At 41.8% G+C, this 25,029-nt stretch overlaps 2 protein-coding genes across 2 annotated transcripts in view; both read right to left on the bottom strand.

Moving 5' to 3' along the window:
• Positions 1 to 10,179, bottom strand: part of VPS35L (VPS35 endosomal protein sorting factor like) — a 50,620-nt gene extending 40,441 nt beyond the window's left edge. The window contains exons 1-8 of the mRNA XM_009899167.2: positions 10,100 to 10,179; positions 7,841 to 7,940; positions 6,587 to 6,751; positions 5,776 to 5,898; positions 5,394 to 5,418; positions 4,276 to 4,352; positions 3,901 to 4,029; positions 856 to 940 (exon numbers count right to left, since the gene is read on the bottom strand). Of these exons, the coding sequence (XP_009897469.1) occupies positions 856 to 940; positions 3,901 to 4,029; positions 4,276 to 4,352; positions 5,394 to 5,418; positions 5,776 to 5,898; positions 6,587 to 6,751; positions 7,841 to 7,940; positions 10,100 to 10,116 (721 nt within the window). The 5' untranslated portion in view covers positions 10,117 to 10,179. The remainder of the gene's footprint in view (positions 1 to 855; positions 941 to 3,900; positions 4,030 to 4,275; positions 4,353 to 5,393; positions 5,419 to 5,775; positions 5,899 to 6,586; positions 6,752 to 7,840; positions 7,941 to 10,099) is intronic.
• Positions 10,180 to 10,929: 750 nt separating this feature from the next.
• Positions 10,930 to 25,029, bottom strand: CCP110 (centriolar coiled-coil protein 110). Its single transcript, XM_009899156.2, has 14 exons — positions 24,876 to 25,029; positions 23,458 to 23,586; positions 20,481 to 22,125; positions 19,896 to 20,020; positions 19,569 to 19,752; positions 18,835 to 18,974; positions 18,348 to 18,464; positions 18,001 to 18,102; positions 17,606 to 17,722; positions 16,668 to 16,747; positions 16,028 to 16,090; positions 15,428 to 15,487; positions 14,790 to 14,872; positions 10,930 to 12,456 (listed from the first exon to the last, which is right to left on the bottom strand). The coding sequence occupies exons 1-14, from the start codon at positions 25,020 to 25,022 to the stop codon at positions 12,404 to 12,406; spliced, it is 3,045 nt and encodes a 1,014-aa protein (XP_009897458.2). The 5' UTR covers positions 25,023 to 25,029; the 3' UTR covers positions 10,930 to 12,403.

Consider the following 25,029-nt stretch of genomic DNA (forward strand, 5'->3'; position numbering starts at 1 on the left):
GAACGCTCCCTAGAACGCTAACAGGATGCTGCCCTCTACTGAGGCTGCAATGCTCACTCTGAATTTAGCACTTGGCAGACTATGAAACATTCATCTGGCTCCCTTAAGCACAGGGGTAGCACACAGGTCAGATTTCTCCCAGGCCAGGGAAGGACAGCTGGTGTCCTGTCTTTGCTGAGTTTGGATATTATGTTATCTTCAGCAACTTTCAGTTAAGTAGGAAAGAGAACAAAGAGGAAGCAAGACCTGAAAAACAATTGGATCTATGTCATAGCGTATCCTGCTAAACATCTAAATACCCTTCCACTTGGAATGCAGCTGTAAATCTTTGCCATGACATGGCACAAGAAGAAGAGAAGCACGTCAAGTGGGTAACAATTTCACCTAAAGGATCATTTAAAAATTATAAAGATAGATTTAAAAATTCAGTAACTATATTTCAATCACTTCACAGCCCCATGTCAGCTAAAGAACACCGTCTGACTTTCATTTATCAGATATAAATAGGACAAAACACTGAGTCAAAAGGCTGCCAAAATGAACTTTTTTCCCCTTCATGTGGGCAGTTTTCAATTTCAAAATGCAGAGATCATTATTTCTTCCAAGATTTTGTTCTAGTTATTCATTAATACATAAAGCACAGAACTACAACATAGATATTTTTAAGGCTTCACTTATAAGAGTTTCTGAAGGTTTATACCCCCAGTATCCAAATATTTATGCTGAAGCTGGTCAGGGTTAAAAACTGAGAGTCACTTCAAGGACTTCTTGATAACTTTGATGCTTTCTAACATTACATAAAAAATCCTTTCCATGTTATTAACAAGGAGGAAGTCTGGCACATTAGATACTCACCAAAAGTATCGAGGATGTCCGTAATTAAAACAAATTTACTCGGATAAAAACGGATTACTTTTGTGTCTGAAAGGAGCTTAGAACACTGGGAAGGAAAGGAAAAAACAAACCAAAGAAACATTTTTAGACACACAAGTTGTCCTCTAAAACACAAGGGCTTTCACTCTAGAGAGGCTGGAACAAACAAGCATCTACAGATGGAAAGAACCAAATGAACAACTATCCAGCAAAAAGGATGAGAAGCTCTAACATATGACATCATCATTCTCTTAGTATGTTTCATGCTGCTCCTCACTTTCTGCAGTGCTAGTCACAGATCTGGTTTTCCCCTACACAAGTTAATCTACAATGCAGAATTTCAGCTGACTGTGCAGATCTGTGCATTTGTTCAGATGAGAGAAATTTTCACCCAGAAGCATAAAAAGGCAAGGTGTTTGGGTTTCCTTAAGATCATTGTCCAGTTTCTCACCATCTCTCTAAACTTCCAACATCAAATTCAAAATCTGATATTGGCCAAACCAAGAAGTAATTGTAGAAGTTTAGCTTTTCAACACATCTTTGCATCTCATGCAACAAGTTCATTCAGTTTGTGGAAACAGGTCAGCTGATCCACAGTCAGCTCCAGGGACTGTAATCAGTGGCCACAAGCACCCAGCAAGGCTGTGGCAGTTGGACTACACTGATGACTGGTGCAAAGCCACATTAGAAAACATATTAGCCAACTTAGTTCCAGTGTCATTCAATGCAAGTCCAGGTAGGAACAATTTATTACAGGAATTCAAAATACACAGAGGAACTAATTTGTTTTAAAGATACTTGAGTAAGCTATACTTTGTTTTTACCAGGATGGTGCAAAAAACTACAAACTGAACTGCAGTCAAAAACTGGAACAAGTAATCCTTTTTCACCTGAAGAAAATGGGCAAATGAGTGACTGGGGAGAGAAAGGCACTTTCTATGCGAGCCAAACATGGCCTCTGACCACAAGTTTTCTCTTGTTCCTATCCAGGACTGACAGGTAGAAAATTTTGTGTGATCCCTGTTCTTTCTCTCTCCCTCATCAGGAGACATTTCTTCAATCTCAATGGAAAAATTAAAGTTCAACTTGTCATGACATTCCAAAAATCCAGGAGGCAATCCTCTGCCCTATGTGACTGCTTCATTTATACAAGAACATCACAGCATTTGAACATGCTTAAATGAGGGGCTCACTTGAGTCTTTGCTCTTCAGGGAGGAATGTTAGAAGGCACCAAAAAGAGAAGTGAGAGCAGATTCTTCCCTACTCCATGTTAAGTCAGTCACCTTCAAATAAAGATATTTCAGTAGCTGTTTAGGACCTACACACACCCCCCCATGAATACTTAACCACTTTTCTTAGAGCTCACTGGGATAATCAACTTACTTCAGCTTACCCTAAGTACCTTAGCTTATTCCAGCTTGACAAGTAAAGTATCCAGGAAAAGGCATGTTATAAATTCAGACCCTGCCTTGATAATCATAACTCTTCCTGCATTTCTCACACAGAGAATAAAGGCTCCACCTACAAAGTTCAAATGACAGATCTTGTGCAATTTCACCATTACCACCTAAAAAAGGATAATCCTGGCATTTAAATGTAACTGCTTTTTCCAGTCCCCCAAAAAGGCCACACCTAGTCCTCCTACTGCACACTCATCAGCATGGGATGCTAATACCGAGAGACTATGTATGTAATCACAGCCTGGTGGCAAGAAAAGGGCAACAAAGTTGATGAGGGGTTTGGAACACAAGCCCTCTGAGGAGAGGCTGAGGGAGCTGGGGTTGCTTAGTCTGGAGAGAAGGCTCAGGGGAGACCTTACTGCTCTCTACAACTACCTGAAGGGAGGTTGTAGACAGGCAGAGGTTGGTCTCTTCTCCCAGGCAACCAGCACCAGAACAAGAGGACACAGTCTCAAGCTGCACCAGGGGAGGTTTAGGCTGGAGGTTAGGAAGAAATTCTACACACAGAGAGTGATTTGCAATTGGAATGGGCTGCCCAGGGAGGTGGTGGAGTCACCATCATTAGAAGTGTTTAGGAGGAGACTTGATACCCCCACCTGGCTACAACCTCCCTTCAGGTAGTGGTAGAAAACAATAAGGTCTCCTCTGAGCTTTCTCTTCTCCAGGCTAAAGCAACCCAACTCCCTTCAGGTTAGATATAATTTGTTTATCTCTCTTCATTTATGTTTCATTTCCTTTAGTCTCCACCACAAGCTGAAATTACTGCAAACAGTTTTCACAAAAGTATCCAGCATGAGGGGGAAAAAAAAGTAAAATCCTGCCTTTATATAACCCTGCTTGATGACTATTAGCATTACATCAGTTTTACAGCTTTTAAGGATGTCATTAGCTCCTCTGTCCTCTGATGCACTCTGCCTCTGGCTTTTTTTTAAAGGCCAAGCCAAACAAAATAGCAATTAATTGTCCTGTTCCCCCCTGCTCCCCTCACAGCCCATCACCCTAAATAAGCCAGAGGAAGACTGATGAGAAGTTTAAACAAAACCACAAAGCACACATCCAAACACAAACCTAACAAAAACCATCCTCGACCCAAACACTTAAAATCTGCAGTTGTTTCCTGTACATTGCCAGAGTCCTAAATCAGATAATCCAGCAAGTCTGGATGGGGAAAACTGACATCCAAAGAGTCATTCTGGTATCATTTGGGCTATGGGGGTAAGGGGTAAAAAGGCAAAGGATGGGAAAATTACATGCTCTAGAAAGAGTCAGTATCACTGTGCATATTTGTCTAATTAACTCTAACTCGGTAAAGTTTCCACATCTGATATTTGGCTGCTCTGTTTAATGAGAATTCCATCCCACAGAGCCTAGACAAAAAAAAAAATCAATCCATAATGAAGTTGAATATCCAACTGTTGTCAGCAGTCATAAAATTCAGAAATAAATGGGTTTCATTGAAGAGCAGAAGAAAAATAATAGAAACTCTTCTTTCCTCAGGAAAGAAATCAGACAAGCCACAGCACCAAGGCCACTAGCTCTGTCCAGGGCAAAAATGTAGAAACTCACCTGAATGACTATTTTCAGAGCTTTTACTTTCTGATCAGAGGACCAAGCATCCTTCAAAGACTGGTTCAGTTCTTCAATTCGGTTCATGTAATCCTGCTGAGTCAAATTCAGTATCTCTTTCTGGGACCCCTGGCAAGAAAAGACAATTCTTACTTGGTAAGAGGAGGAGGGATGGAAGAAGAGTGCTGATAACACGGAGTTAAATCACCAGAGGAGGTGTGATCTATGTTATACAGATAGATTATATACATATATTTGTCTAAATGCTGCATAAACAGTTGGACATTCTTAAAAGGTTTCATTACAGATTTATTATTTCACCAATTTATTTCACTTTTAGAGTGGTGATGTAACTGGATCAGCAAACTTTCTCACCTCTTCCAGGTCATCCAGCTCTTCTAACCTGGTCCTCACTTTTTCAGAAACTGCTGAGCCAGTAGTTGTAGCTTTTCCTGTAAAGAATTACAGGTTTGAGTTTCTTTTACATGTAAACACTTGGACTTCTAAAAGGGAAACAAAGCTGAAGGAGCTTGACAGACTCAGACAACTAGTCAGCTTCAATGACAGAAGACAAGTTTGATCCTGAAGACATTTAAATGTACCTACAGTTTGTTCACCCTAAACAAGTGAGCAAAACTGACTACAAATGGATTCCCTTGCAGGTTTTGCTGGTAAGAAAATAACCACTGGCTAGAACCATGGGATAACTGAGGTAGGAAAACCCCTGTGGATGTCTGTATCCCACTCTCCTCCTCAAAGCAGGGTCAATTTCAATCTTCTAGCAGATTGTACAGGGTTATAGCCAGTCAGTTTAACGATAGCTAAGGATAAAGTTTTTAAACCCTCTCTGGATGTCCAGTTTCAGAGTGTGATGATTTTCATACCAAGAGAGTATTTCTTTTTTCCTCTCCCCGCCCCCCCTCCCCCCCCTCCAGAAGCTGAAATGCTGCAAGTTTGCTCATATATACAAATTCTAATTTACTATGCAATCAGCCATGACTACTTAGCCCAGATTTGCCTCGCTAGAAAACACGATAAAATATTTAACATTTGCTTCTCTTTTGAATGCTCAGCAGATAGATGAAATATTTTTACTTTCATGTAAAGAGAATAACTGAACAAGTTCCCAAGGGACTTGTTTGCTTTCCCTTCCAGCCAGCAGAAGAATTGATGAACATGATCCAAAAAATATCATGGCTCACTTTAAATGGAATAAAGTTTTAAGCACCGAGTTTCACTTCCTTCCACAATACAGAATCACAAATTCCTTAGCCTACAAAGCATACAGGACAAGGTGGTTGGATGGTTTAAGCAAAAATCCAGCAGAAGATTCAGATTGAAATCCAGATTCTCAAAAAGCAGCACCACAGATCCAACCAGAAGTCAGAATAGGGAGAAGAGAGGAACTGACACTTCAACTGTTCTCGACCACAAACCTGTCACTGCCACCTACACTGAGCACAATCTGTTACTGCTAGAAAGGAACTGCTCACCTTTTTCAGATCCCATGTACAGATTCTGTGAAGAAACAGAAAAGGCAGACTTTTAGAAAGCAGGCACTTGTTAGCAGTCCAAGAATGCACGTGGTAATTGCACTGCTAATTGAGCCTCTGAATCATTTGGAAGTAGACATCAGACCACAAGTTATTTGTATTGTTACAAAAAGACAACTTAATGGCTTCTGAGTGTCAACAGATTTTGGACTCTGCTCCAACACAATCACTCTAAGTGAGAGCTTGTGGCACAGCTTTCTACAATATTAACATTGAATTTTGAGGATCAGTATTTACTCGAGAAATAATTGCAAAACAGCAACACTGAAAATCCTTCAGTGGTCTCATGCAAATAGGTAAAACTGGAGAAGCTGCCACTCACAATAGAGAGCTTCTCTGTTGTCGTGTATCTGGCAAGAATTTCACCACGTTTGCTTGACCACGGTTCAAAGTCACTTCCCACTGCTGAGCTGTCATCTTTATCCCGCTTCTTTCGTGTGCTGTCCTATGAAGGGAGTAGGAGTGCAAACATTACATGCAAATCTGGAAAGACAAAAGGCTGAGAAAGGTCAACTGAATGTTTCAATTGCTCACTGATCTAAAAAGCCTTAATATGAAACAAAAAGATTAAATTAATGTCAGAATAGAATACAGAATTAACCAGGTTGGAAAAGACCTTTGAGATCATCGAGTCCAACCTATCACCCAGCACCATCTAATCAACTAAACCATGGCACTAAGTGCCTCATCCGGTCTTTTTCAAACACTTCCAGAGATGGTGACTCCACCAACTCCCTGGGCAGCACATTCCAATGGCCAATCAGTCTTTCTGTGAAGAATTTCTTCCTAACATCCAGCCTAAACCTCCCCCAGCACAGCCTGAGACTGTCCCCTCTCGTTCTGTCACAGGTTGCCTGGTTGTCAGCACAAACACCACAAATAACAAAGAATATTTTGTTCCATTCATACAGTAGGGTTTCAGTATGCATTAAGCTCCAAGCTGTTGAGACAAATGTGTTTTATCCAGGTTTAGATGTGCAGCTTTTCTTGTGGGTTTTTCTGTTTGTTGGGGGGGGGGGAGGGGGGAAAGAAGGGAAGTTGTTTGTTTGAGGGGGCAAGGTTGTTTTTTGTTTGGATTGTTTTGTTGCTGTTGTTGTAGTTGTTTTATTCAGTTAACTGCCCTCCAGTGTTACCATGGTAGCAGTTGTCACAGGATCTGCAGCTGCTGCAAATAGTGACAAGGGATCGGTACCATCCAACACACTGCTCAAAGGATCCATCACAGAACTAGAAGAAGAGGAAGAGGTAGAAGAAGTACTTCCTTTCCGGTTCATCTTCTTGGTCTTGGATTCAGTAACCTGAAAGCAAAATTCAAAGCTATCAAACAAAAAGATTTTCTGTTCCTCATACTTTCTTTAATAAATCCTCAAAACATGTACTACATCAATTGTCCTGTTGTAGTGAAAGCAAGGATTCACCTACCAGAAACTCCTAAGAATCAGCATCACCATTTTAACTGAACATGAAATGTCTCCTCTATTTTATTGGTTTTCTCCCCTTCCTCCAGCTTCTTCCTTGCTATCTGAGCAAGCCTCAAACTTCAAATCCATTCTTAAGGCCTCTGCGGGATGGGATGGGATGGGATGGGATGGGATGGGATGGGATGGGATGGGATGGGATGGGATGGGATGGGATGGGATGGGATGGGATGGGATGGGATGGGATGGGATGGGATGGGATGGGATGGGATGGGATGGGATAAACCAGGTTGGAAGAGACCTTCAAGATCATCGTGTCCAACCTATCATCCAACACCACCTAATCAACTAAACCATGGAACCAAGCATCCTGTCAAGCCTGGCCCTGAACACCCCCAGTGACAGCGACCTCACCACCTCCTCGGGCAGCCCATTTTATCTCCTGACTCTGTCTTACCTTCCTGGGCAGAAGCTGCCATCCATTTATCATTCATTAGTGTATGGCTATCATCCCTTTGAAGCTGGATGGTTTTGTACACCCGTGTTTTAAAAAGCCTCTCATGCATTAAAGAAATGATAAATGTTTTAAAGCATACAGCTGACTGGAAGTTAACCCAAACCCAAATCTTACATCATGCAATTATGCAGGTTATTTGTAATGCAACTATTTGATTTTAAACTTATCCATTATTCAGCATTTAATGCAACCAAGAAAACCCACAAGTTGAAATGCTGTATCAGTCCAAAGGAGACTTCTTTTGACACTTAAGAGCGCCAGCAAATTTCTGTAAAGGGCAAACAACAGAATAAACCTTGATCCCTCTACAATAACAGGCTACTAGCACAGATAGCAACTTCACCTGCACGACCACCAACTTCTAAATCTTTTAATTTTAAAGGAGTGGAAGTGAGAAGGAAGGCACAGTTTTAATTCATATTCATTTTCCAAAAGTACAAACCCAGACTCACTGTAATGGGCTTCAGTGGATGGTAATCACCAAAATCCAAGGGTACAGACTCCAGTTTGCACAGTTCAGATTCTGAAGCATAGTTTCTTGATCTTGCATGCCTTTAAAAAAGAGGCAAGAGGGAAATATACATGTACATAAATAATTACATACTTAAAGGGGAAAAACATGTTCTATGTCTATATGGATACAGGCACGTTTACAGGAAGAAATGCATGTTGAAAAATAAGTCAATGTTAAGACCAAAAGTTCTCTCTATTGAGATACATAAACTAAAACTGAAGGAATTTTACTTCCATTCAGCTGGATTCTGCCTGTACAGCTGGATTCTATTCTGTTGCATCGGACATCTAAAGGGCAACTGAACCAAGCATATGAATGTGTGACAGGCTGACAGAGATTATTGACCACATCTTTTATACTGAGGGAAAGAAAAAGGTGTGAAAACACCTGGGGGGGGGGGGGGGGGGGGAATAATCTAAGTGGTCATGCAGTTTTTAAAGAGTACATCTACAATGTAGCTGGTCAAGTGATAAAGCAGCTTGTAACACAGCTAATACCAGGGACAAGTTCAAGCTTGCTCTGACATTATCTTCCACTTACTCTCCCAGGAAAGGAGATTAAGCATTCCTTTTTGGGCCACAGCTGTGCAGCCAACTTCTGAGTAAACAACAATAAGACCCAGGCCAAGCTGAGGTTTCATCCCCACGTTTGAAAGTGCTTTTTAACAGTGGGTTCAAACCTTTGTTCACACACAAGCATCACTGCAATTGCCCCCACTTTATGGCTTCAGCACTTGCCAGACTGTCAACCTTTTTCTCTCTTCCCTCGGACTTCTGCACTTTCTCCTTACCCTGTGTCCTTTCAGCACACAGCTCACCCTGTGAGACCAGGTGCCTCCTTCACACCACACACAGCCAGCCCCTGAGCAGCAGAGGAACCAACCTGTGCCCCATACCTCCCCTTCTTGGTACACAACATCTTCAGCTGGAGCCAGTGCTTGCCCTAAAGCAAAGGCTTCAGAAAGCTTACAGGGAGCACAAGGTATGTAAACCAGAAAAGAATCACTTTACACCGCCAGACATGCATCAGTAACTCAAGGAACTGCATCTCCCTGTAATTTTCTTAATTTGAACACTTAGTGCCAACATGCGCTAATTTTTTCTCACACAGGTGATTGATCTACAAAACACCTTTTTAGCATCCAACAATGCCTTAAAACAGTGACACTAGAACTATTGTGTGTTGCTAGAAATTGACTCTGCCTCTTTAGTCTGTAGCCCGTAAGCACCGTGACTCTTTCTAAAGAGCTTATGAAAAAAAAAAAACAAAACCAACTAACAGCAGCTACACTGTGTTAGTAAGCTTCAATTCACAGTACGGAGTCTTCCCCGCGGCTGACGAGGCAGGAGGCAGGCGGGAGCTGCCTCTCGCTGCGGGCCCGCAGGGACCTCGCCTGGCCGCGGCGGGAAGAGCGCTGCTTGCCCCCACCGGCTGCAGAGAGGGAACACGTCCTACAGAACACAGCGGGACCAAACCAAACAGCTGCGGCCCTTGAGCAACTTTCTCGCTCCGTTCGGGGCAGATGAGACCTCTACAGCGTGCAGAGACCCGCGGCTGTTCTCTCTCTCTCTCTCCCGGTCGCAGCAGTGATCCTGTCCCCCAGCCGCCTCCCCAACAGCTGGGCAACGCGGCCGGCTCCCGCCAGCCCTCGCTGGCACCTACGGACCCGCAGGGCCCGCTCCGGCGTGATAACTCCACCTAAAATCGTGCAGAGCTCTACCACCGGCCCGGCACACGCTGGTAACCAGCGTGCTACAGATCTCATCCCTATACTCAGATTTCTCCAGACAGCCGCCGAACCGCACTCCCAGGCCAGCCGGGCTGCGGCACCCACCGCCCCGGCTTCTGCCAGTGGTCGCAGGGGTTTCAGTCCCTCAGGCCAAGGGGCCCCAGTCTCCGCCGGCAGCAGCCCGAGGGTGATTAGCCCTTTCGCTTCCTGAGGGCGAGGCTCCCCCAGCCTCAGAGCCGTCTCCCGGCAGAGGACTTCCTCCGCCGACATACCCGGGCATCTTCCTCCCGTCCCCGCCTCAGCCCCCCGGCTATGAGGGGTGCCGAGGATGACTGCTGTGCTCATACAGCTGCGGGAGCCCGCAGCCCCCTCACGGCCAGCTACCCGGCCCTGCCCTCCCTCAGCACGGCCCCGGGGGCCGGGAGCAGCACAGCGCCCAGCACCCCTCGTCACCCCGCAGAGCCTCACCACGGGAAGGCAGCCATCTTGCCGCCCGCTCACATGACGCTGCGCCCGAGCAGCGCCTTCCGCCGCCATTTCCCGTCCCGCCCAGCGGCCGCGAGCGCCTGGCCCCAGAGCCGGCGACCGAAGGGGGGAGAGCTGCCGGCCGGCTGCCACGGCGCTCCCGCCGCCCAGGCGCCTCGGAGCCTTTTTGTGGAGCCTTGTCTAAGTTGCTCCACGCGGGGTAACGCCACAGCCAGAACGGCTCAGGAACAGGGGAAAAGACCCTCCCGTAGCGGTAGGAAGTGCAGGGAGCAGTGAGTGGAGCCGCTTAGCAGAGGCTTGCCTGCCCGCATCAAGTGATTTTTCCACCCAGAAAAAGAAAATAAATGCAGTTCTTGTTAAAGTTTTAGAGTTTATTGTGCAGTATGTCTTAAGTAAAAAGCGAGACCGGTGAAAATGAAATAAAAGTACAAAAATAAATAAACCTTTGTCATGATACCACAATTCCACACAAAATAAAAAGATAATTAAATATGTATAAATACAAAACATCAAGTACAAAACCAAATTCTGGCACTTGTCAAGAGAAAGGCCCCATGAAAGTTAAACCAAACCCTTGTGCTACGATGTTGTATTACACATAACTGGAAGCATGCTCAAAGGAAAAGAGGTTCAGCTGTGAAACCCAAACAGAATGTAAGCATTCATTTTTACTAACATTTAAAACTAACCCTATTTTTACATCCACATACTACCTCTGCTAAAAATAAATACAGCACACAAAACATCCTTTGGAAACACCCATCTTTAGCACTGATCTATCAACAGCACATTTTGTCACCTGGGACACTCTTCTCATTGTGATTTTTTTTTTCCCCCTTTTCGGATGCTTTCCACTCCCTAAAGAAAGTTGAGATTCAAATCAGAGCTTTGATGCCTACTGGGTGAGCTTGCCTCAGGCATTTTCTGTATAGCCTCTAAAATCTTTAAGATCCATAGCATTCCAATGAAGGAGACAGTTACTCCACTGGTGTAAATGCTTAAATTTACACCATTTACAGGAGCCCCACACACAGACCCCAAGCTTTCAAATAAATGCCACAGCAAGGAGCCACCAAGCAGTGTCAAAGTGCTTAGGGAGCATTTCTGCCATTTTCCAAGCGTGCAACTTGGGTAACTTACTGCATGGTGTAAACCAGGTTTCAAACAATGTCACTAGATGCAGATGGCAGACTTGGTGGCAGATAAAAGCCACAACTAGTGCTTCAAGCAAGTCAATGCACTCCCCCCTGCCCGTGAAGATATGCTTCTTATCCCATCATTAATGTTTCATTTTCACACTATTTAACAAAACTAAGTTTTGGGTCAGTCTTTTCACCCCTAGATACATGTCAAGAGGTCACAAAGCTCCCAAGTTAAAGAGTGTTGCATTGTATCGATAGGGTGACAGTAACACGCTGCAATTCATTTCACGCTCTGTAGTCAGCTCTCTACTACTGCTGCTACAGAGCATGAGTAAGCACTGCAAAGCCTTACACAGCCAAGCTTTTCTCTGCTATCATGTCTCAAGATCATCAAAAGGAATTACAGAATTCTGCTCCCCCCTCAAGCTGAAGGATAATATCCATCAGTAGAAAAGACCAAGGTAAAATATGATCATGATCTAAAATGCAAGACAGCACAGGAAAAAAAAAGATTCCTAGGACTCTTCCAGCACAGTGGTTTGAGCCACCATATGTATAGATGTACAGTTCTGGTCCAGTCCTTGAAAATCCATCTGTCTGCCCATCTCTCTGGATCCATGTCTGTCCAACTCAGGAGAAATGCAAGACATTTAGGCCATTAGTATTTAAATTGAGGTAATCTCATCCACACAAAAAGTACATTCAAAAAAAAGCTGCTGACAAATTCACTGTTGGAAGAGCTCAGTTTTGTTTGAAGTCACTTTTTTCCCCCCGTAATTAACTGCTTTAATTCTATGGTATGAAACTAAAATAGCTATACATACAACTTAATGCTAGCAATCATACACAGAAACTGCAGGTTTAAGTAATGCAAAAAATCTTGTGATGAGTGTGAAAAAGTTAACATTGCCCTGTGGTGGTCTTTAAATAAACAAGATTATGAAGCTTATGTGCACACAGTAGTATGAAAATGTAGTAAGCTTTCACATGCACAAATATTAGAGCTTCACAGCCCTTTATTACTTCAAGGTGATTGTAACAATGTGTCATCGTCTGGAAGGGACAAAGTGTGTTTGCAATCTTTGCGTTGATGCTGAGAATGCCATCATTAACAAAGCCATCTATCCCAGGGAGTGCTGTCTTCTTAAATTGTCACAACATTTGGCTTCTTTCTTTGGGTTCTTCCTGCATATACTCCTAGAGATGAAGTAGAAACATTACCATTTTACAATTAGCAGTGCTGGCTTTTGTCACAGGGTTATCCAACAAAAACAGATGAAAAATTAAGATAACCTTTTTAAGCACCATTACATATTCAGTGCCTACTTTTAATAATGTTTTCATACTGTTACACCCAAAATGCCTTACAAAGACTACCTATAGGTTTGAAAGTAATGACTTTTTATAGTATTTCCTTCCTCAGTAACTACACCTCTCCTGCTACTCTAAAACATCTACAACCACAATTTGCAAGCTTTTAAAAGAGAAGTCTGTCACATCACTAAGACAGGGATTAAATGACTGATAAGTTCAATTATGCCATGTACTACTTCTAAGCCAACTAGCAATTAACAAAAAAACATCATACAAATCTCATACTTAAGATAACTCTTTCCTTTTCCCCAGCTGCCACATGAATAAACCAACAGAGTGTTGCAGCTATTCCATATGTCGATATACACAACTGGAAACAAAAGTGCAGTGTAAGGTCATCAGGCACAGCCCTTATAACAAGGAACCTGCTCAAGTATGAAAACAGCAATTATGACAAAAAACCCTCTCCACATGGAACAAACAGACACATATCTATTTAGAAAGGTATATTGCACTATGCATAGCACAAGTAACAAGGGCTTGGCGCTGCAGGCTGCTATCAAAAGTAGCACAACTCAGCACTGATTAGGTTCAAGCAGTTCTGGAGTGTCCAGCAACGTGAGAGCAGCCATTGACACAAGGCAGTGGAAATCATATTGTGAGGTGCAGGGCAGTGGAAATGGAAGACAGCAATGGAAAGAATGAGCAGGCAATGAAATGAACAGGACTAAGTGCCATGACTTGGACAATTATGACTAAGGGGCTGAGCAGAGCAGCACACAGTGCAGATTGCTCTCATTGTATGTCTGATGCCAGACGTAAATGCAAAGAACACTGTAGATCATTGCAAGCTGAGCATGGATTGTATCATACTGGGGATGGCACCCAAATCTCAAATCAGTGCCAGACTCGATGCTGACACCACCCTTACACTACTACTCTTACAACCTCTGTCATACTGCAGCCAGTAGAGGTCTTAATTGTTTTGTTGTCCCATTTACCAGTTCATACCAGACATACTTTAGCAAATTTGCAGATGAAAACCTGCCTTGATGGCTACCTCTGGTTGTTATAATTATAGGGCTCACTTTATTTTCTTCTTAATACTTCACAGAGATTATTTACTACCTTTGCTAATTTTTCTCTAGTGTCACTAGTTGCAGAACAAGTGCTCTGCTCCACTTTCATGGTGACAGCACTGCCAGAACTGGCAACTGTAAAATAAATGAACAAATGCTGGTTGTAAACTCATCACTTGCTTTTCTAGTTTGCCCTCCTTTTTTTCCTCTTCAGACTGAAATGCTACAGATGCACATGCATAGTTTCTTAGTATGTGTCCTCCTGTTGCCACTTCTCTTGTTCCCAGAGTACTCTGAAAAGCCCAAACACTCCAAGAAAACAGCACATTAAACAGCATACACACTGCGCTACAACTCGTAGATACTCCCTGCCAGCATTGCTCCAAGGCAGTGATAAAAAAAGAATTCCCTTTATAGAAAAGATTTGATACTTAAGAAAGATAATTCAGATCACTATGGAAATCCTGCTGCATTATAAATTTGCCTTATTGAGCCCAAATATTCCCTGGTTTTATATGTGACTTGTGTGTCCTTCATGCATGAATGGACTGATAACCAAGAGGTCCAGCACTATTATGAAACGTTTTTAGTCAAAGGCAAGCAGTCAGTAAGCTCTGTATGCAAGTACAGAATACTCCACTTTTGCAATGGGGTCATTAAGACTCAAACATTCTGCAAGATGCTACAGTACCATACATAGAGTTTCAGGTCTGTATGATGACTGAACACCCACTGCTAAGTCTGATACTGTCCTTCCTGTCCTTTCAACAGGCTTAGTGCTGCAGAGAAGTTGTATACAGAGCTAAGAATCAAATGCCATTAACAATCTAATCCAAGTCTGGTTTGTCTACTAGTGGCTTCTCAAACAGTTGCAGGGAATACATCTGGCAAATTTTTTTGTGACTGGGTATCTGGTGAATGAAAGCAAATGAGCTGTGTAGTCCATTCTATACACTATGTTTATAGAATTTGGAAGTGGATGGTAAAGTTGTCAGCACGTGTTTGTTTAAAGAGATAAGTTTAAGACATAGCAAAGCAGGTGCACAGGAAAAGGAAAACAATATGTTGCCCATTTACTTTTTTCTAGATACTAGTAACTTATTCACTATAAGATCCAAGCACTCATTTTCTACACACCTGAAACAGCCTTGTTAGACACTCTGCTCTCTGAGGCCTTCTTTTTATTTTGCTCAGCCCCCTTCATTGAGCTCTTAGGGGTGCTAATTAAATATAAAAGGAGTTAATAAGTCACTTGCAATAATGTTGAAAGACTGTATCTGAAAATATAGACACTATCAAACTCCATTTGGCATGAAAACATGTTTACAGTGTCCCACAGAGCCTCCTCCTGAGTCTGTGTACAATTCCTATTAACATTATTAGGGCTTACATAGATACATTAAACAGGAGAACATCTCCCTGTGAACAGACTTTAAAAACTCTACTCAAGAAACTGATTCAGTTCATATACTGTGGCATTAAAGCCTACATATAAAGCCAAACACATTTCTTCAAAGTGGAAGCAAAGCTTCATGGAATGAATGTTACAAATAGAAATGTTGGGACACAGTGTAAATGGAGACAACACATTAAAAAGGATGAGAACACTAAATATTTTCTTGCAGTATAAGGTAAAACAAAGCTTCATGACTCTCAAAATAGCCATTATTCTTATTTTGTAAAACAGATGCACCAGTATGTGTAAATATTAATCTGAAATCACTGTTCCCTTGCTTCTGGCATTTATTTAGGCTGTGAAGACACTGCGTCCTTACCCTTGTCTGCAAAGCAGCCTGTGAACTGGGGCATTCTGTCCCTGATTTGGTTGAAGCACGCTGTTAAAACACAAAACAGAAATCAGTGCTTTTTAACCTTTCTTTTTAAAAAAGAGTCTCCCAAGCAAGGTTGAATCAAGCATCACATTTCACAGAACAGGTTTCAGAAAGGCCAACAGTTTCTGTACTGCAGATGACATGCAGGCAGAAGTGGTGGGAACTAGAATTCCAGAATAGGATTGCTGCTTCTGTTTAAAACAAAAGCAGAAAATGACAGATGAAAACTGTCATTACATTTGATTATGCTGCAAAGCAAGGAAAAGTAGAGTGTCAAACTGAAGCTTAAGAGATACTCCTAGTGTATCTCAGAGGAAAACCTTGAACCTGGCACAGAGATTTAAAGCCATGAGAACTGATTCTTTCCTAATTTCTAATGACCAATAAATCCCTTTCTCAGGATGTGCTAAATCAGATTTCATTCCTGCCACAATGGTGGCAGGAATTGGGGTGACTGGTGAAAAGCCAGCAATGCAGATGAAACAACCTACCACTAGAAGAGAGTTCTTTGAAAGCATCCTAAAACAAGCAGTCTTCACTCACCGGCTTTCAGGAGTTTTTTGTTTGATGATTATTTTTTTACTTGGCATTCCCATTTCTGAAGCCCTAGAGAAACAAAGTGTTGAAACATACTTAAACCATAAAAATCATCATCTAGGTCTTAAATAGAAACAGTAAAACACTCTCCAACAGGATGGATATCTGTATGTATTCCTGCCAGAGCAATACTACAGATTACCACCTTATATTCGTAAGCAAATGTAACACAACTGTGTTGCAAAGTAATGCCTGCCACTGTTCCCCAAAAACACTTTGTCAGAGATGCTCCATCCAGTATCTCTACTGCTAGGCACTTTAGAATGGCTCATAAAGTAACTGTGGAGCACTTTCTACAATTTACAAAATCAGCCATAAACTAAGTGCTCACCACTGGAATACAGCATAAATGCACAGCTTAGAACAAACATTTAGGATACCTTTTCATATGGGAGAAAAAAGTAAGATCAAACTATTATTAGCAATGCACCACACACTTGAAGACAAGGGATTTTGTTCATTCTTCCTAGGAGAGAGATTAGTTTGCAAAAGCTCCAAAAGCTACTTTTTTTCACTATTTCCAATGCTTTCTACTCATCCTCTTGCATCCTGTCTCACACCACCACCAATAAAGAAGTGCACATACTTCATGTACTTTTTCCTGTCCAGAGATTTCTGTGTAGCTGTTGAAAGTGTCACCCTCTCCCTTGGGCTCTTCACTTTATCCTATAAAAGCAAAAGAATCAACCATAACATTAGGTACTGCTCCTATTGAGCTTAATCCCATTTGACCTGCCCCTACTTAAATAACCATTTTTGTTTAAAACCACCAAACACCAAGACCAGCAATGCTTTCAGTACTGTATGCATTCAGGCTACATTCAAGAGTTATTTATCTTTTTTAAAATTGAAGGATCTTCCTTCCATGACCAGATTAAAAAAGTTTGTGTGCCATAACCAATTCTTGTTACAGACTTTTTGTTATTCTTTCACAGTGTTTTTCATTCCAATTTTTATACGCCTCACATTAAAAGTTCCAACATAGTAACATCCTTATTGCTGTCTACCTGAAGCGAGGTTGTAGCCAGGTGGGGGTTGGTCTCTTCTCCCAGGCAACCAGCACAAGAGGACACAGTCTCAAGCTGCACCAGGGGAGGTTTAGGCTGGATGTTAGGAAGAAGTTCCTCATAGAAAGAGTGATTGGCCATTGGAATGGGCTACCCAGGGAGGTGGTGGAGTCACCATCACTGGAGATGTTTAGAAAGAGACTGGATGGGGTACTTGGTGCCATAGTTTAGTTATTAGATGGTGTTGGGTGATAGGTTGGACTCAATGATCTCGAAGGTCTCTTCCAACCTGGTTTATCCTATCCTATCCTATCTTATCCTATCCTATCCTATCCTATCCTATCCTATCCTATCCTATCCTATCCTATCCTAGAGCACTGACCTCTCATTTGAAGAAAGTTCTCCACAGTGGCATAATGAAACTACAATTTAGATTTACAAGACTTTTTACTGCATGGGGAAGAATCTCTGAAAAGTGATTCTTAGAGCAGCCGAGATTCTCTTCAATCCAACGCACCATCTGCCTGAGCATCTTCTCTTTCCGCACTTCACGGTCATGACGCAGAATGTTCATCCTTTCCGAGGCCTCCATCATGAAGAAGATGTCATGGATGTCATACAGGGCTGCTCGCAGCTGGCAAAAGTAATTATCATGTTACTAAAACATTCAGTCCAACTGACACTCACGTGGGTTTGGTCATCAAGCTCTTCCTGCTTTCAATATGAACAAAACACTCGAAAAGATAATTTCTGAAGTCTCTTCAAATGTGTCAGGACAAAACCGGAATCTTCACAGCCACAGTTTAAGGTTTTTACTTTAAAGAAAGTCACTGTGAAGGTTTCTGTATTTGTGCTACAATAGCAGAAGGGCTAAGGAAGGGGGGGGGGGAAAAAAGGTTTAAATTGTGTCACCTGAGCCATTACTCTTTCATGAAGGGATGCATCTTGAGCTGAAACACTTCCTCTTTTTAATGGGGCTTCAGACTGAAAATTTTTTATGAACTCCATAGTATCCTGGAGAAGACAGGAAAATAAGATCAAGCACCAAGCATTCTCCTTCACAACAAAGCAGTCACTACAAACCACACACCTTCTTTGTTTACTTGGACCTTGTGACACTAAGCAACACAACGCTCATACATTCACATGACAAGCATTCCCAAATTCTTCTGAAAGCAGAAAATGCACTTCAGCTGTCAGCTGAAGACAGGAGCAAAAACAGGAGGAGAAGATGCAGAATATAAAAAGGCTGATCTTACTTTTACAGTTTGCTTAAGATGTTTCAGTTTTTCTGTCTGCAGGAGTCTACGAGTGAGAAATCCCTTTGCCACAGCAGTGATCTTGTCAAACTTCACTTGTATCTCTGGACTGAAATACTTAAAAAGGAAAAACAAAACCCAACCATTTTCTAAACATTCAAAAAAAAAGGCCAAGAATTATGAATTATTTGTCAAAACCCAGCAATCATGTGGCGTAAGTTTTCAAGTAAGAAACAAGCTGTTGGTAAAGGTTTTGGCTAGACCAGATGTACCTCCCCATAATATCAACTTAGCAGAAGCAATATATTGCTATATGGTTGTGTACATGAGAGAGAAAAATGTCCCATACAGTTCTCATGTAATCAAAGTCAATATAAGAAGGGACACTCAACTTTTCTATGAGAATTATTGCTGAACAGCTATTATAAAGTTATCAGTGTGTTAGAAAAACTAGAGCAATAAATCAATCTCCTTTCTTTTTCCTTACCTGAGTCCACCTAGTTTTGATCCTATTACTTGGCCTAGATACTGAGGTTTTTATAACTCCACTACCTGATGGTCCCCAGAGAAAGAAGGAAGTTTCACTGGTTGAAGTAAAGGTGTCAGGTGTTGTAGTATGAGCAAAACCTGCATGCAAAGCAGAATGTAGAGGTCAACACAGGCTTTTGTCTGTAAGAACCATGTTTGTGTATACACACAGATCAGAGGTAGCAGCTCTGACACATATCCTAGCCAAATGTGCTAAAAAGAGAAAACATTCTGTAATATTCTGGAACAGATGAGAGGTGTTCCATCAGCTACTATTGTACTCCCTCACAGCTGAGAACCCTTGCCAGAGCTCCTCTAATCCTCCTGGCTCACTGCTATGCACCTGCGTGGCATGTGGATGACTCTTCTGTGCCAAGAAGCAAATCCACACCCTGATCCTTGATCAAAGAGTTTACTCTTAGCTTGTTTTCCTCAGATATGCCCTCTAACAATTACGTAACAATACATGTAACAGTCCAAGGACAGCTGAAACTGTGCCGAACGCCAGCTAAACAAAGACCCACCACAGAAATTGCTTATGCATGCTGTCAACAGCTGAAGGCAGCAGCTGTCCACATGTCCTGACCAACAAGTGCCCTAGGACAGAAGGCTGCTTTTCTCAGTACAGTGGGGCAGCTAGCTCAGCCAAGCACTGCAGAGCAAGACACATCCCATTGCACCCCTCCGTTTTACCAATGCTGGTAGAGTTTGCATTATGGACTGTCTCCAGTTGAGACTGCACACTTTCCAGCAAGCCACTTTCGCTTTTTTTCCTCCACTCCAACTCCATCCTACTGTTAATATTCACTTTGGAAATTTCTATCTCCGTTGTAGTGATCTTCTTTCCTTTCAACTTTCTCTCCTGCTCTTCCAGTTCCTGCAAAAGAAAGAATAAAGTATGAGAGGGTTTTTCTAACTCGGAAAAGCAATAGAATATACATTTTAAAGGCAGCTGTTTCTGACAAACTGCAATACCACACACATGCCCTTGGCTTAGAATTTTTCCTCTTTTTACTTTACCTTCTGCAGTTTCTCCTGTTCTCTCTCTTGTTCAGCTATCAGAATCGACAGTTGTTGTGCATGCTGTTCTTCAAGTCTCTTCCTCATTTCTTCAAAGGCCAACATTTTAGTTTTTAAAATATCTTCTGGAAAGATAAAGAAATTATTTCATGCTTGATACTTTGTAAGTTATGAACTTTGCCAGACATGCTTATAACAGGAGTAGTTTGCATTATCACTAAAAAAAACGCAACTATCTTTGCACTGCACAATGGAAACCTGCTCAGAGAACCTCATCAGTTACTGCAGTCCTTCAAAATATTTGTATGTTCATATTTGTGGGACAAGCACGTGAATGCACCAGCAGCAACACCAACTGAACCTGTATTAAAACAAGGACACCAAAACTGTCTAGCTCTAAGAACTGTACACCTGCACTGGCTTGAGTGAATTAAAATATTTATGTCACTTCAGCTTGGTTTAGTAGAGACACAACACTGGTGTAACAGAGACACACCACTGACTAATCATCATTGGGGTTTTGTCTAGATTTACAAACTGAGAAGTGAGTTTAAGAAAAACCCTCAGCTAGAGGAAATCTTTTACCTTTTGCCATACTATCAGGGGCTGCATTCTTGGTAACGTTAACTGATCCCACAAGATATTTCTGCTCTTGCAACCACTGCTTCTCTTGTTCTTCCGCTCCAACTGCTAGGACGCAGGGACTGCTTTCTTTTTGGCAGCTGTCTGTGTCCAAATCAAGCCTACGTTTCACCTTTTCAAAACTGTTCTCTAGGAACTGCTCCTTTGCTGGAGAAACACTTGGAGTGTCCACCTGCTGCCGCATGGCCTTGCTCTGCATTAGCAGCAGGGATGGGTTTTCTACATCGTAAGATTTATTGAGTTCCACTGGAGAACTACATTTAGCATTTTCTAGAGCAACAGGTGGTTTGCTTTCATTCGCAGTTAGGAGCTTCTGTGCTACTGTAGACTGACTGATGGCAAATGGCTCGTTCAGTTTTGGAGCCACAATGTTAGTACTGGTCTCCACTTTATAGGGCCCTTTGCTGTCCATCACTACCTGTCCTTCCACCGTAGCTGACAACATTCCTTTGCTTTCCAAGTGCCCAAAGGAATGGCGATTCGGTTTGCCAACTCCCAACCCATCACAAGGGCCTGAAGTATTCCTATTGACACCAGGAACTCTGCTAGGGCAGACCATAGAGAAGTCCAACATGAACCTGGGCACCGATTCTGACACGTTATTTTTATCAGCGATATCCTGCATGATTAAATCCATGGCTCTGCCCTTGCCTTTGGGACTCAGCTCGTAGGCATTCACAGGGCTGTTTATCACGACGTGTCCCATGGACAAAGGCCTCGGGCGCCTCCGGTGCATTTTAGGACTCATGCTCGGCTCTGGGCTGGGCAACTTGGCGTAAGAGCCCATGAGGCTCCTGAGAATACCGCTGTCACGATCGAACGTACAAGTCTTTCTAAGATCTTCATCCGAATCTGAATCCACCAGTGGGGGTGTTCCAACTCTCACAGGTATGTCCACTTTAGAAAAGCTGGATGAAGCAGACATATTTGTGTTCGTCGTATGAGTAGAGGCACCTTGGAGAAAGGTATTTGATTTACTAAGACTGGGTTTATCAAGTGTCAGAGCAGTGCAACTCCTGCCTGCAAGCTTTCCTCTTTCTTTCACAGAGTCAGTTGTTTTAACACCATCATTTTCTTTGTCTGAGTGACTTTCACTTATACTCCTCTTTGAACTACTTTTTGAGCTACGCTTGGCTTGCTCTTTCTCTATATGCTCCCTCGATTTCTTCATCAGGTTCTGAAGACTCATGACACAGGGATCCTGGACTTCCTCATCTGCTGGTGGCACTCCTGGTCCCCCTTCCTTTTGCAAAGCATTTGACACAAGCTTATCATGCATGCTGTCAGGACATGCGGCCCTTGGACAAGGTACCTCTTTTGAGACCTGACTCTCACTTTGTTTTGAAAACACATTTTCTTCTGCTGCTTTAACTACTTCTGTCATATTTGATGTCCCCTGCCCAGTACTATCTGATGGTTTAAGTTCTGGTGTCTTTTCAAGCTCTGTGGGACCATGGCTTTTAGGAGAACATGCCAAATTGACATCTGTCAGAGCTGCCAAGTCAGTCGAAGCTTTTGAATCAGGATCAGGGCAAGGATTCTCAGTCTCTCCTATGTTTGTGTCACTCACATTGGGTCCTTTCCTGATCTGCAAATACAAATTGAAAAAAAAAATCAGGTGTTTTCAATGAAACCTCCTCAGATTCCCACAAGCCTTTTTTAAAAAAGCATGCTACCACATTAACACCAATTAAAGTTTTCAGTTCACCTGTTGCCAGTTTTCTGCACGTTACTTACAACACAGAGTTCTTTGCAATGAGAAAGAGGTTTATCAGCATTTGCACTGATACCAAATATCTGAACACAAAGATTCTCTTTTTTGGGATATATTCAGATAATTTTATGGCCTCAAATTATCTTGCAAGATTCCCCTTAAAATATGAAAAAAATGTTTATATTAAATATGAAATAAATTGAACCATTTCAGCATAAAACATAAACTAAACTATAGAAGACTAAGAACGATAAACAAAACTCCTAATAAAAAGTGTGAAGCTATAAAATCATTTCCTCACTCATCCAGAGACCATTACATATGGGTTTTCATTTGTCATGTACTTGGAAAACCAACTTTAGTTGAGAATTAAATACTACTTCTAGCCAGCATTTGTTCAAAAGAACTTTCACAACAAAACAACGCTGCAGATTGTGTTGCAACTCAGTTATCGAGGGGCCGTCTTAGGCAAAAAACCAAACCAAACCAAACTACTCTATTTTTGTACTGAACAATGTTCCTGGTCTGCTCTTCAAATCCCAAGCCAGGTGACTGTTGCCATGTACACTCTAGCAAGCAATGCAAGCAAGTAGGTTTTGTTTGCCGCCTTAGTAATGCAACAAATCCAGTGTTGTTTGCACTTCTTTAACCTGTTGGTTAAACACTGTGTTACAACTGTTTCAAAGACAAATAATATGGCTTGATTAAATGTATGTAATAATTTCAACTTAAACCTCTACTAAGTTCAGTAGTGAGCAGCAAAGAGAATAGTTGCAGAAAAATGATGAAGCACACAACAGAACTACAGGTTGTTGCAAGGGTAATTTGAATAGAGTTTATTGCCTGATTAACCTACAAACCTGCAAACAAAGCAAGCCTGCTGCTTTGATCAGGTGGGGTTGTTCATTTGTTTTTACAATCTAGTTTTTTCAAACAGTTACAAAAGCAACAGTCAGTCGTCTGATGTGGTTTGTCTTTTGCATGTAATAAAGTAAGCAGTGAAACACAAATCAACTTAGGTATTGTCACTAAATAAACAACTAGCAGGTCACAGAACATGAAATACCAGCAAACAGTTTCTGGAGAGTTAAATGCTGTTCATTTCATGGTTATATTGGTGAATACTTAAACCCCAGCACCTTCCCAAAATGTCTACTAAGATAAGTTTTATGTGAAGCAGTTAAGGAGGCTCTGGACTAACGCTACCTGAATATTTTCCAGGATCTCCTGTACACGATCCAGTAAAGCTCTTTTCCGTGAGTTCTGTCTCCAGGTCTCTAGGTCCAGTGCTTTCTGTTTATATTGCTGGATTTCCTTTCTCTTCTCAAGGCTAAGCTGCAAAACAGAACACAAGAAACATGGCAGAATTTACAGAAAGAAAAACAGAGTAGAATGACAACCACCTAAGCTGAGATTTTGCACACATTTGAAATGTCAGCTTCTTTTCAACCAATGATTTTTTTAATGGAAGGTGCACAAGATGCCTTCTTGGCACACATGCAAATGAACAGGAAATTAAAAGGTCATTTATTAAACATTTGCATGACTTTCTAAATAATTTGCATGGAGAGGTACATGCTGCAGTAACAACTTCAAATGTCACAAGGCTCAGATCACAGGACAGGGCTTTCCTAGGAGACAGGAGGTTTGGGCATCCTGGGGAATCCTCTGTGGCTGATCTTCCTTCCTGTATTCAAACCATTAAGCTCCACAAAGCACTAGCTTCCCTCTTGAACCAGAAATTCATTTCACAAGACAGAAATGTATGCAGGCAGTCTTCAGGACCCTTTCAACAATCACATTCTGAAAATCTTCCGAGCTACTGCTTTAGAATATGTTGTTTGGATAGAAGTCAAAACTAGGTCTACAAAACTACACCTACCAGACAGTTTCACCAAGTTCTACAAAATTAAGTAGTCTGAAATCAAATTATGCATTTCTCCTATGAAATCTTAAAATACCCACTCATGTGTGAATGAAAGACACTACAATGCATCATTTACACTCCAGTGTATATCTGCATCACAACTTTTGGAGCTCATTGTTGATGGGTCTCTCTGTTCAACACTCCCCACCACAGAAACAAGGAAGTCAGCTGAGGTATTGCAGACTACCAACAGACTTCTGTTGGCTCCGTTCGCATTAAGCATGGCATGACTTAACACAATTGATGGGCTGTAAGCCCATGTGAAAAAGCAATTTACTTTAAAGCTTTTCACCATCTCAGTACTTCCTTGTTGCACTTTTTCTCTTTTTATTTTTTTTTTTTTGACACTTTTAAACAAACTCACATGTTCAGTATTTGGAATGTCATCAGTTAGGCCCAGCAACAACATCCATTTATTTAATACCACAAACATTTTTACTCCCCTTGTGAAGACAGCAAATTTCAGGAAATGAAAGGTAGTGTAGTTGGTGTGAACAAAAGTAACTCTACCCCTTCACTCTGTAAAGTTAATGCTAGGGATGCTCAGAATACACCAAGCAGCAGGCCAGATAATACCTTACACAGGGCATTACCTTCAGTAGAATAATTACATGTGAGCATCCAAGCTAGTGCCAGCAGCACAGAAAGCACACCGGGGAAGGAAAAGAAAGAGGGGGATAAAAAAAAAATGCCTTACCAGAGGGGAAAGCACAGGAATGCCATGGAACTGAATGAGGGAGATATTTTTGTGCTGAACAGTGAAAGGGGTTTCTCTTTTTATTGCTTCTTCCTGGATTCTAGAAAGATGCTTCTTACAGAATATTTCATAGTCCTCCATCTTCATGTTAACT

This window comes from Dryobates pubescens, chromosome 4 (assembly GCF_014839835.1).
Source record: "Dryobates pubescens isolate bDryPub1 chromosome 4, bDryPub1.pri, whole genome shotgun sequence".
Lineage (NCBI taxonomy): Eukaryota > Metazoa > Chordata > Aves > Piciformes > Picidae > Dryobates > Dryobates pubescens.

What these genes read in the sequence shown, in the direction of transcription:
- CCP110 (XM_009899156.2), bottom strand. Translation starts at nt 25,022, where the DNA reads ATGAAGATGGAGGACTATGAAATATTCTGTAAGAAGCATCTTTCTAGA. An exon ending in AGATCCTGGAAAATATTCAG is followed by an intron (nt 22,126 to 23,457) that starts GTAGCGTTAGTC and finishes TTGTATTTGCAG; the next exon opens with ATCAGGAAAGGACCCAATGT. An exon ending in AGAAGATGCTCAGGCAGATG is followed by an intron (nt 16,748 to 17,605) that starts GTGCGTTGGATT and finishes TTGCTTTTATAG; the next exon opens with GATAAAGTGAAGAGCCCAAG.